The sequence below is a fragment of the Eubalaena glacialis genome, chromosome 9, assembly GCF_028564815.1.
Source record: "Eubalaena glacialis isolate mEubGla1 chromosome 9, mEubGla1.1.hap2.+ XY, whole genome shotgun sequence".
In the NCBI taxonomy this organism is placed as follows: Eukaryota; Metazoa; Chordata; class Mammalia; order Artiodactyla; family Balaenidae; genus Eubalaena; species Eubalaena glacialis.
Window position 1 is genome coordinate 14,253,250 of NC_083724.1, and position 13,177 is coordinate 14,266,426.

At 41.9% G+C, this 13,177-nt stretch overlaps 1 protein-coding gene across 1 annotated transcript in view; it reads left to right on the forward strand.

Annotated features, from left to right (window-relative positions):
- The first annotated feature begins 5,099 nt into the window (after positions 1-5,099).
- Positions 5,100-13,177, forward strand: part of STOM (stomatin) — a 28,312-nt gene continuing 20,234 nt past the window's right edge. Inside the window, exon 1 of the mRNA XM_061199992.1 lies at positions 5,100-5,235. Within this exon, the coding sequence (XP_061055975.1) occupies positions 5,175-5,235 (61 nt within the window). The 5' untranslated portion in view covers positions 5,100-5,174. The remainder of the gene's footprint in view (positions 5,236-13,177) is intronic.

The following is a 13,177-nucleotide window of genomic DNA, read 5'->3' on the forward strand; positions in this document are numbered from 1 at the left end:
AAATGTTTGGTAGAAATCACCAGTGACCCCGTCTGGGCCTGGACTTTCTGTTTTAGAAGATTATTACTTATTCAATTTCTTTAATAGATAAAGGCTTATTCAGATTGTCTGTTACATGATCTTTTGATAAGAAGGGTTCATTCCACCTCTCTTGTTAAGATCTTCCATAACTTATGGCTTCATAATTTCCTTCTCAGTTTGGCATATGCCTTTTAGTCCACTGTCATCTCTTATCACTCCCACTCCCTGCATATCTGACTACTTACATTTCCCCCAAAATGTCAAACTCTGTCATACTCCCATGCAGTTACAAGGGCTTCTCTGTATTCCTAAGGCATCCTTTTCTAACTTGTATTTATCCTACCGAACTCAGCTTTCTGCAGAAGCGTTTCCTGATGTTTCCAGGCAAGTTAGCTGCCCTATTCAACTTGTATAATAGAAAAACAAAAATTATTCTTTAAAATTACCCAAAAAATCCAAACTTTTTAATAGTTATTTTAAATGTTCGACGTAATTCAAGGTATGCAATAAATAAACTATAAGATACTGACCTGGTTGTGGATTGTGTCCTTTATAAATTCATTATCTAGGACAGACAGACACACTTTGACACAGCACATCAACGACGATACAAACACTGAACAATAAAGTATCATTTCAAGATAAAGGTTAAGTATATATCAAGATTGAAGACAAACATGAGTATTCATTTAGGTGTATGCTTAGATGTGTCACTTACTAGGAATGCATTACAAAATGTTTGAGTCTTTTTGTTTCTTTTTATTTATCCTGAATGATTAAGAGCTTAAACTCTGAAGTCATATAGACTTGGAACAAACACTACTTATAATCTGTGAGATCTTGGGCAAGGGAGTAAACCGAGCCTCAGTTTCCTTAAGGAGATAAAAAATAAACAGTAACTGGTAGTGATAGTAAATGATGGTACTGATATTACTTGAATTATTAAAAATAGTGTCATTATGTAGACCTCTCTTTCATTCCACATACAGTGATGGAAAAAATATTTTTTATCATGAATCCTTAGTGCCCTGTGAATAACAGCCTGTTGAAAAGAGAACCCTTTCTCCAACATAGTGCCCCTTTATTCATTTTTATAACTTTGACAGAAGTAGTTGAATATAGCGGCCACTAGATGGAGCAACATTCCTAGCAGAGTAATCCTTCCTAACCAAGAACTTTCCTTTCAGTATTTATTAAAAATAAATCATGTCTAGAAAAATAATCACTCATAATTATAGGTTACCTGGATACATTTAACAGGGAAACATACATGACTTTGAATACCTCAGAGATATTAATATGAGAAAACAAGCAGGACAAAGATTTGAATACACCATAGTCATATGTGGTATTATGGGCTGAACTGTGTTCCCCCAAAATTCATATGTTGAAATCCTAAACCCTGGGACCTTAGAATGTGACTGTATTTGGAGGTAGGGTCTTTAAAGAGGTAATTAAGTTAAAATGAGGTCATTAGGGTGGGCCCTAATCCAATACGACTGGTGTCCTTATAAGAAGAGGAAATTTGGACACAGAAGTGTCCAAAGAGAAGATGATGTGAAAACACAGGAAGAAGACAGTTATCTACAAGTCAACGATAGAGACCTGGAACAGATGCTTCCCTCAGGCCCATTAGAAGAAACCAACTCTGCTGAACCTTGATCTTGGACTTCTCACTTCCAGAACTGTAAGAAAAATATACTTCTGATGTTTAAGCCGCCCAGTCTGTGGTGTAAGAAAAATATACTTCTGATGTTTAAGCCACCCAGTCTGTGGTACTTTGTTATGTAAACCCTAGCAAACTAATACATGTGGAAAGGAATACCAGAAAGAAAACTCCATGAGGGCAAGAATTTTTGTCTTTTTTGTTCATTGTTTTATCCCAAGCACCTGCAACAATGCCTGGCACATAATAGGTGTTCAATAAATATTTGCTTTGTGAACTGATAAATAAAGCAGATTAATAAAATTCTTGCCATAGATGACTCTATTAAATACCACCAATGTTTCAGTAATGCTTTTTATTTTCATAAGACCTGAGGACACAAGCACCCAGTGCTCTTACCAAGTGCTGTGGTGTAATTGGTCTGCTGCCACAGCCCAAAGGTACAAAATCCACTCGTGAAACTCCTGTTATGATTCAGTTCCGGAGTAATTTCCTGAAGAACAGAAGAGCTAAGAAGACAAAAATGCTGCTGTAATACAATAAATGTGAATTAGTCCACACAGAGAAACAGATCAACCTAGTTAGACCCATCCTGGTGAAAATGCCACAAACAGACATAGCTTGCTGGTACTGCTGTTCCCTCAAAAGCATTTGGTTAGCTGATTTCACTGCAGTCACTGTGAACAGCCTGGAATCATAATTTAAAGGAAAAGAAAATAAATAAGGACTTTTCTCTGTTGTTCTTAAAGCATTTCTTACATGGACACAGGAAAAAGACTAATTAAATTTCCTTCTGACTTATTCAATTATGAACTCATGGTGCATGTCTGTCTCAAACCCATCTCCATGTCTTAATGTCATCACTGTCACCATCAATCAATACTTAATTTGGTACCCTGAATATGCTAGGGAAATAACAGCAAAATAAAACATGAAAGCAATATGGAATAAATACTCTGATTTTAACTTATATGCAAATATACTTTAAATAACAGCTAGAGGAAAAATTCACCAAAATGATAATAGTTCTGTTAGAGGCAATAATACGAGAAGTAATTCTTTCTCTCTTCAAATTATTTGTAATTTTATATAATAAGTCTCAGTTTTTAAAGCATAAAGTTCTCAAAAAACATTCTACCTTCTAATCACTACTGGAAGAAATTTTAGGACTAGAAATTCCCCCAAAGGGAGAGGGTGATACAATAATATTTATTTTTAAAGTACATTTAATCAATACATTTATACAGAATATGCATAAGAAAGCCAGAATACAACAGTTTCATGGGCAAGTGAAATTCAGCATTTTAAAATCTAAATCTGTAAATTCCCATCTATTCTGAAAGTAATCTAAAAATCAAGTCAAATCTTGTCCTCAATTTGGGGCCTGGAATTAGCTCCCGAACTGATGCAATCTGAAACCAGGGCCAACAAGTGTTTACTAAAGTCTTTGTCCCAAAGGGTGAAGCCTCTTTTCTAATTCTCCAGAAGTGATGCTGTTGGAATTGCCTTGAGAACTGAATCAAGGCAGCAGGCAGGAGTACAAACATTAAATTCATTTTGAAATATTTTCCTTTCCAGCAAAAATGCAAGCTAAATACTTTTTCACAAATTGATTATGCAATTTGTAATCAAGCCCTCCTTTATTAAAAGTTTTAATTAGCTGCCTGTGCATTTGCTCCTCATTCCTGGGAACCGCGGCATAAACAGGAAGTTCATGCCTCTGGGGCTTATTCGTTGTGGAATGGAAAAAATGAAGCTGTGGACTTTCTCCAGGATAATTTAGAGAGAAAGGATCATTAAATAACTGTACTCTCCCTCCTTATCTTCTCCAGAAGGCTTATAAACCAAGTGACTGCACAAGCTGTACTCCACCCCCAGGAATATAAGCAGTTCTTTCCCACACGTGACTGGAGATCAACTTGAGAGCTCTGCATTAGCCTTGAACCACACACTAGTGTCTGTACCCCAAAGCAACGATGATCAGCCACTCTCTTAACACCTGTTACAATCGTGTGTGCTCCACTTTCTACCGTGACAACCACAAGGCTCCAGACCTAAAACTAGAGAGAAAGTCTACCATTTCAATTACCCAAACACCACAAAGTGTTAGATATTATAAGGCCAAAGGGAGAAATTTGTGGTGATGGAATAGCTCTGTATTTGACTGTAGTGGTGGTTATACAGATCTACGCTTGAGACAAAATGGCATAGAACTATATATACATTTGCGCCACTGTCAATTTCCTGGCTTTGATACTACAGATAAGTAAGACGTAACTATTGGGGGAAACTGGGTAGAGGGTACCTATAACCTCTCTGCACTGCCTTTGCAACTTCCTGAGAATCTGTATTTATTACAGCATGAAATGTTTTTAAAAGTGCACCTGCTTGTGTGCATCACCATACTTTGAACGGTTTGCATTCGGACAAGTTTTATCGAGAATAAAACACAGCCTGGTTTTCAAAGGTGAGGTTTCAGCCACCACCCAGCACAAAGCGTGAGGTGGGGAATACCCTTGCCTGTGCTTTTCCCTCCGCCTGGGATTCCCTTTCCGACCTCCCGCCCCGCCAGTCCCCCTTCCCAAGGGTGGCTCCTTCTCATCTTTCAGGTCACACCTCAATGCCACCTCCTTACAGCGGCCTTCCCTTGTCCCCTTAACTAGAGTAGCTGCCCTCGGCTATCCTCTGAGTCCCCCGTGCCCTTCGTCGCGCTCTTCCCCACGTATAATGATTTGTTTACTTGCTTGTTACCTGTGTCAACTCCACGAGGGCGGGCCCCGTGTCTGCTCCTTGCCCGTTCCGTCCCTAGCAATGAGCACGCTGCTTGGCGACGGCAAGGGCTCGGAAAGGATTTTATTTGAATAAAGGGCACCACACTCGAATTCACTCCCTTGGGCTCGAGGGTGGTCGCGCCGCTTTCTTCCCCTCACACCATGGGTGCTCCCAGTCTAGGGCTGGGCGCGGCGCCCTCACTCTGGCCACACAGGTGCCTCTCTGCCTCCTCCCTTCACTCGGACCCTACCCCGCCCAAGGAGGGCACCATTTTCTTCTAATTCGTCTGCCCAGAAGGGGCGCCTTTTTCTTCTTCGTAGCCTTTTCTCAGGCCATCCTCTCAACCCCCTCCCCTGTCTCTTCAGCCGCAATTTCCAGCCCTGTGGCCTCCGCCCCTCTCTTCCGGCACCGCCCCACCCTTCCGGTGCTGCCCCCAGCCCGGACCCCCGCCTCAGGGGTGCCTCGCCCCTCAGGCCACGCCCCTCAGCCCTGGGATAGCGGGAAGCTCCCCAGAAGCTGCCGCGCGGGAGGGGAGGGCGGTGGAGGGTGGGGGCGTGTCCTCCTCGGTCCTGGGCGTCGATTGGCCGGGCCGCGGGCAGTGGGCGGGACTGCTGGCTGGGTCGCTGGCTCCTGGGTCGCCTCTGGGCGTTCCTCGCCGCTCCCGCTCCGGCCCTGGCGACAGCGACCTGAGAGTAGCGACTCCAGTTCTGGCATCATGTCTGACAAGCGGCCATCAGCGGAAGCCCAAGCCCGGCGGCTTCCCGACTCCTTCACGGGTGAGACCTGTGCCCCTGGCGAGGCCCTTGGGGTCACCCGCCGCCCCTTAACTTTCCCCTCGAGAACGAGCCTTAGCCCAAAGGTCCCAGGAAGGTCTCGGATGTTTCTTAGCCGAGCAACCGCTGCTCAAAACCGCGGTTTCCCCACTTGTACACTGAGAATGACGAGCCCTACTTCGCGGGCTCGCGAAGGTTTAGGGTCAGGTTTAGGGATGTTAGGGTGCTGAGTGCAAGCCCAGTGCCCGGCACACTGTGGACACTGCAACAGAGGGCGCGTCTCCAGTGCCCACAGCCAGAGCAGGGGCTCGCGTTATCCAGCGGCTGCCAGATGCCAGGCCCTGTGCCAGCGCTTTCCGCTCATTATCTCGTGGCATGCACGCGGACGAGGACGTGCCTGAGTGGCGGCCAGCGAGTGGTGGAGCCGGGCCCAGACCTGCACGCCACACCCGGGAGCCTGCGTCTTCGCCCCACTCCCCCTTCCTTCCCGCCCCATCGGAGGCCAGCTCCTTTACCCAAACCTCGCCCACCCCCAGAGTGCGCCGCCGTCCTCCCGAGCTAGAAAGAACTCCTACCCCCCACCCCTGCCAATTTCCTATTAAGCCGCAAGACCGACCTGTGTAGTTTCGCCACATGCTGCCGACACATTTGCGGAAGAAAAGAAGGAAGTCTCTCTTTAGCATCCTTCCTGTATCTCTTTCCAGCTTCACTTTCTGCCCCATTCTGGCCCCTCCACTTCCTTTGTTCTAGAAATCTCGCCTTCCGGACTTTTGTCCCTCACAAGGAACTGTAAGTTCCCCACGCTACCAGGGCCTTCCCAGTCTTTTTTTTTTTTTTTTTTTAATTTTTATTTATTTATTTATGGCTGTGTTGGGTCTTCGTTTCTGTGCGAGGGCTTTCTCTAGTTGCGGCAAGTGGGGGACACTCTTCATCGTGGTGCGCGGGCCTCTCACTATCGCGGCCTCTTGTTGCGGAGCAGAGGCTCCAGATGCGCAGGCTCAGTAGTTGTGGCTCACGGGCCCAGTTGCTTCGTGGCATGTGGGATCTTCCCAGACCAGGGCTCGAACCCGTGTGCCCTGCATTGGCAGGCAGAGTCTCAACCACTGCGCCACCAGGGAAGTCCCCCTTCCCAGTCTTGAAGGCGGAAATTGTGTGAGTGACTCAGTTCCCCTCTGAAGGTACTAGTACCCTTGAGAGGCCTATCACCTAGAACCTTTATTGGCTATCCTTGCGGGGGAGGGGGGATTCATAGAGAGAGGCAATAAACCATTTGGGAGTACTGGTTGCCTCCCCGGGGCTCTTAGTGATCCAAAGGAATTATTTCTAAGGATGGAATTTCAGACAGAATGACATAGTGAAAGAAGTTTAGGGGACTGGGTGGGCTTTTCCAGCACCCCACAAAGAACACTATACTGGACTCATTTATTCTGATTATGTGTAATACCAACCTTGTCCACCGATCCCTTATGTCCCCATTTCCTTTCCCCAGCAATATTTGTCTTTAGTTCCTCCCCAGGAACATCAAAAGAATTACAGAAATCTTTATTCCTCTTTTCTGTACCTTGGACAGTTATTTTCCCAAATCAGGAGTGTGACAGAGAGGATGTACTTGAAGAAACTGATACTCAGAGAAGTTAAATTACTTTAAAGTCACACAGTTTATAAGTAATGGAGTCATATTTGAAGTCTGGGTTTGACTGATTCTAAAACCTGCTCGTATAAAAATAGTGCAGTCCGCCTCTTTGGTAGTCAGTTGTCTCTCGCTAGAAAGGAAGGTAGGCAGGATCCTTTCATCTGTACCCTGATGTCCTGGTGGGAAACTAAAGGACTGTGAGGACAATGTTAGAAGTTTGGTGAAACTGCAGTGGGAAATCTGTAGAAGTTCTTTGGGAATAAACATGATCTTTGTACTTAATGTTAGTTGTCTTTCATGGTCACAGAACAGCTTTCACTCCTAAATTCTTTTTTTTTTTTTTTTCCTAAATTCTTTTTGTTGGTTCTACACTACTTTTTACACAGAAGTCTTTTAAAAATCTATTGAAAACTGTGCACCCTTTCCTCTGAAAATCATATATACAAACAAAATTTTGCTTGGTCGCTGTCACCTTTTTTTTTTTTTTTTTTTTTTATTTATTTCTTTTTGGCTGTGTTGGGTCTTCGTTGCTGTGCGCAGGCTTTCTCTAGTTGCGGCGAGCGGGGGCTACTCTTCATTGCAGTGCGTGGGCTTCTCATTGCAGTGGCTTCTCTTGTTGCGGAGCATGGGCTCGTGGCACGCAGGCTCAGTAGTTGTGGCTCGCAGTCTCTAGAGCTCAGACTCAGTAGTTGTGGCTCACTGGCTTAGCTGCTCCGCAGCATGTGGGATCTTCCTGGACCAGGACTCGAACCCATGTACCCTGCATTGGCAGGCGGATTCTTAACCACTGTGCCACCAGGGAAGTCCTGCTGTCACCTTTTTAAAAATGTACGCCTTAGAGACCTGACACTGGTAGGAAAGCCACTACTAGAATTTATTAAATAGAATTTATCGAGTGCTTGCCATATGCCAAATACAGCCTAAATGCTTTGAAAGCATTATCGAATACAATCCTCCAGCAGCTCCACAAGGAGAGTGTCATTATCTACCACTTTACAGCAAGAAGACGGAGGCTCAGAGTGGAAAAATCACCCACACCTGTGAACGAGGTTCAAACTTGGGCTGATTTTCCAAATCATTTTACCTATCCTAGAGCTGCTTCCAAATTGCATACCCAAAAGGAGGAACTTGTCAAACATCAGTACTTCACTGAAGGTGAGAGACAGTAAATAAAGCCCAAAGGAACCTGGCTTCAATCAAGACCTCCTGGCTAGACAGCTCCAGAGGGCTGCTTCTGAGAGAAGCAGTGGAATATAAAAGCCCAAACTGTCCCTTTATGATTTTGCTGATAATTAGTCTTAGGAACATAAATATGACCAAACCTAGGGCAAGACTAGTTTTTCTTAAAGCCAGTGCATTCGCTTTCTAATGAAATAATGCAGGTGGATTGCAAAGAAATGTATGGTTATAATTAAGAGCCATGTCAACAGAATAAATCCCTTCGGAAGAACGCCTGAAAATAAGCAGAATCAAGGGACTGATTTGTTTATTTCAGTTGTTACAGCCGACCAGATTGGGGAGAACTTTGTAACTTATTTAATAATTAATTTGAGTTAAACCATCAATGGTCATAGATTAACTCAAATGACAACCAAGTCTACAAAAGTTGGCATTTATATAATTTTTTATAATTAAATAGGTTATTGGTTCCACCTGATGGTGTAACTTGTACACTGTAAAAGACAGAGTCACTGATCACCTGGTCAGCTTTGAAGAAAAAAATTTTTAATGTTGATAAAGTGATAAAGATTGGATTCAAAGTCTGTTTTTTAAGAAGATGTGGAAAAACATTTTCCTGAAAATTACTGTAACCAGAAAAATTGAGCACCTCTCCTCTGTGTCTGCCCGGCATCTTGTGCCTACCTCTGTCATAATGTTCATTGCACAGTATTATAAACATCAATTATAATCACCTTTGTTAGACCAGGAGAGCTTCTGAAAGCAGAGATTGTGTCCTTCATCACTGTAATAAGTTCAGGGTCAAGTGCATAGTAGGTTTGCAAAAATATTTGTTGAAAGAAAAAGGAAGCAGGGAGATAAAGACACCCATGGAGTAGATCAAGTTGTTAAATGTTTGGCTTACGTTGGTGGAGATGTTTTTCTGTTTACAGTTTATTAAGTTTGTTACAACCCAAACTATTGATTTTAGGGTGTGGACATGTTCCTCATACAGATAGACTGTCTGGGTTTATATTATCAATAAAGGGATTATAATTGTTACGATAATATATTGTACTTAAGGAATCTCCTCTTATGAAAGTGTGGAAAGAGCAGTTAGAGGTCACAGTAGAAAGAAGGAAGTGTGTGTCAGTTGCCTGTTGACACACAAATCGTTCCTCCATTCTTTTTGAACCTTTGTCTATACTCTGAACCTCTATACTCTAGATTAGCCTTGAAGATATGAGCAATAATGTGTCTGTCCTAAAATATCAGACAATGAAAATTAGATACCAGCCTTACCTAGTTGTGGGTATGCACTGATGGTAGGATGGTATAGGATAGCGAAATGAGAGTGGAATCTCCAATTTGAAGATCTGAATTGAGACCTCAGTAGCATCACTTACTACCTACGTCACTTGGGGAAGTCTCAATCTCCAGAGTCAATTCCTCGTCTTCATGTTGGGCTTAATCTTACTGTGGTATCTAGCTCCCAAGGTTTTAAGTATCAAATGAGAAAGTTTATATGAATGTACTTTTGAAACTTTAAAGTGTAAATTATTAAGATATTATTTAATGGGGAAAACAAAGAATAAAAAAGTTAACAATGACTATTCGGGAAGCCTAGTAATTATACAGGAAATTAAAATTTATGGACAAAAAGTTGTATAAAAGACGGTCCAGGAAACTTTAGGACTCCAACTTACCTCCCCAAATGTGGTCTGTTTCTCCTCCAGAGACAGAGTCCCCAAGCAGGTTGTTAGTCAATAGTTTCTCTATGGTGTGCAGGTCCCAGAAGGCAATTCACTTAATACACAGTTTATTCCTATAAACTGTATCAGTAATGACCTTAAGGTTCTGATAATAATAATGGCTACTATTTATTGAACGCTTCCTAAGTGTCAAGCATTTTACGTATTTTCTCCTATAAGATAATGACTGTTCTCGTCCCTCATTTTACTAATGAGAAAATTTAGTGGTAGAATGGAAATCTGACACCAAAACTCCAAGCTCTTAGCCACTGTTTAGCTACTCAGCCTCAGTTGAAGAATTGGAAACCTCATGATCTAGTTTCCTTATGCTTCTGTTTCCCATTATTTAATGAAAATGATGTTGCCCTCCAAAGACTTTTATGAGAAAAACTTAGTTATAGTTACTTTTAAGATATCCAAGTAAAAGAGCTGGAAAAAAAAAGAACAAAACTTAAGAAGTAGGGGGGTTTTGTTCTGTTTAGTATATTTCAGGCCTAGTCTAAATTTAATTAACTTAATAACATTATGAAATTGTTTTTCTCTCCAGTTTTTCTGAACATGACTATTTTTATCTTTCCAGACGTGGGTCATATTCAGCCCATCCTTCTACCTTCCTGAATTCTCTCACCTCACAGGTGAAAAGGGCTGATTTTAAAAAGAGAAAAGGAAAGAAAACATTTGGGGAAAGCATTATGGCCACTGCTTTGGGACAGAGGACGATTCTGAACTGTATTCTTTTTTTTTTTTTTTTTTTTAAGTAACATTGGTTTATAAGTTTCGTGAATACAACATTGTATTTCTATTTCTATCTACCTACCATACAGCATGCTCACCACCAAAAACTGATGAACTGTATTCTGGGATCCTGTATGTAGACATGTAATTTCCATTTATCTTCTGTAATACTCAGCCTTTTCTTCCCCTCCCCAGAAAACAGCAGAATCTGGGAATTCCCTGGTGGTCCAGTGGTTGGGACTCTGCGTTTTCACTGCCGAGGGCCCAGGTTCAATCCCTGGTCAGGGAACTAGGATCCCACAAGCCGCATGGCACGGCCAAAAGCAAAACAAAACGAACAAACAAAAACCAGCAGAATCACTCAATTCATTCAACAGCTATTTACTTAACAAATGTTGTTCAAGCACCTGCTATGCACTGGGTGTCTTCCATGATAGCTCACTTACTCTTCACACTGACCCTCTGAGGGGGTACTCTTATTAGCCCTCTTCTTAGATGGTTAGAGTGAAGCACAGAGAGCTAAGACACTTGCCAAAGATCACACAGCTAATAAGTGGCAGAGCCAACTCTGAAGCCTTATGCTATACTACTTTAACAAGACCAAAATCTCATGAAGAAGACACTGAATAAGATAATTACAAGTATGATAAGTAGTGTTTAGAGAGGGTGAAGTGCTATAGGTTAGGAGAGGGGGCCCTATTAAAGACTCAGGGGTTCAAATTTAAAATTATTGATGATAGTCTCACCTATTTTTTCCTCCTGTTTTATGACTAGAAATATTTGAATGAAGGAAAGCTACAGAAAATCCTCAAGATGCTTGGGAAATAAAATATTTATATTTATTTAATTTCCTGATTCTTTTTTTTAAAAAAAATAAATTTATTTATTTATTTATTTTTGGCGGCATTGGGTCTTCATTGCTGCACGTGGGCTTTCTCTAGTTGTGGCGAGTGGGGGCCGCTCTTTGTTGCGGTGCACAGGCTTCTCATTGTGGTGGCTTTTCTTGTTGCGGAGCACAGGCCCTAGGCACGTGGGCTTCAGTAGTTGTGTCACGCTGGCTCAGCAGTTGTGGCTTGCGGGCTTAGTTGCTCCGCAGCATCTGGGATCTTCCCAGACCAGGGCTCGAACCCGTGTCCCCTGCATTGGCAGGTGGATTCTTAACCATTGTGCCACCAGGGAAGCCCTCCTGATTCTTCTTGAGCTAAGCACAGCATTCCCTTTATTTCAACTTTCATTGAAAATCTTTCTTAAAAGGACTAGTCCATTTCCTCTCCTTACTATCTCATGATAAACACATTTTGAGTTTTGTAATTCAAGTCACATAATGCTTCATCAGTACTAGTTCTTTTAGTCTTGTATCTACAGGTTTATAATAGGGAGGAAAAGTTATGGTCTTCAGTCATGGTTCTTAACTTGATACCATCTGGCCTGTAGCCACTCCAGTCCAGAGCATAATTTCTTCCCTAGAGGTTTAAGGATAAGGACATTTGAAGAACTATAAACCATGCCTAATTAAAATAGTCTTTTGAAAGATGGGTTATAGTGCGTGCTTGTTTGCTTTCAAAGCCTCTGCCCAATGAACTGCAAGTTGCGGTCGCCAAGTAAACAGCATCATTTTTTCAACATCTGTTTATTGACACCCTACTATGTGCTAAACTCTGCTTTTCTCCCCTCTACCTGTTTGAATCTTTCTCTCTATAGGATGCTGCCTTCACTTTTGTTTTCTCTCTTCTCTTAACTCCTTTTCTCCATTTCTCTTATTTGCCTTTTCTTCTATTGTTTCCTTCCCTTCTCTTTCTCCTAAAATCCCAGTCATTTGAAAAACTCAGTTATAGTAAAATTTTGATTAATTGAAGACATATTTATATTCAAATAAAATATTTTATCTGCCCTTTTGCCTGTTTCCGCCTTGAATTCTTATTTATCAGGTCTTTTAAAGACCTTGTTTCAAAACAATTAAAGGGAAGAGAAACTAGGAATCTGGGAACTGTACCCTTACTTGAAATGCCAGAAGAAAGATCAGATGTCTTCTTTAACTCACAATGTCCTTCTCCTCAAATAGATGACTATATGACATAGAACTGGAATGAGTCGTATGGCCTGTGGACCAAGTCTGGCCTACTGCTTGCTTTTTATGCCGCACAAGCTAAGAATAGTTTTTATTATATTTATACATTTTTTTAAAAAAGAGGAAGATTTGAAACTTATATGGAACTCAGATTTTAGTGTTCATAAATTACGTTTTCCTGGAACACAGCTGTGTTCATTCATATATGTATAGTCTGTGGCTGCTTTTGCAGAGTATTCAGTGGTTGAGACCGACTTTCTGGCCTGTAAAGCCTTAAGTGTTTATTCTGGCCCTTTACAGCAAAATTTTACCACACCTTGACATGGAATCTCCAATGAGGAGTAGTTGTGGCCAAAAAGAACACTTGTATGCTGAATATATATGCTTTTAAGAAAAACTCAAAAAATGTCAAGACCTTTCGTTTCGACCTACTATTGCCCCTTAAAACTTGCTATTAGAACCAGATAACGTGTTTTTGAGACTAAATTCCTAGCCATGCTATCTTTCCCCACCCAAACAACACCATTTTTGGCAATTTACAACATGAAGCATTTCACCTGTATACCGGGAAAGAGGAAGGAAAAGATTGTGCTTTAAATG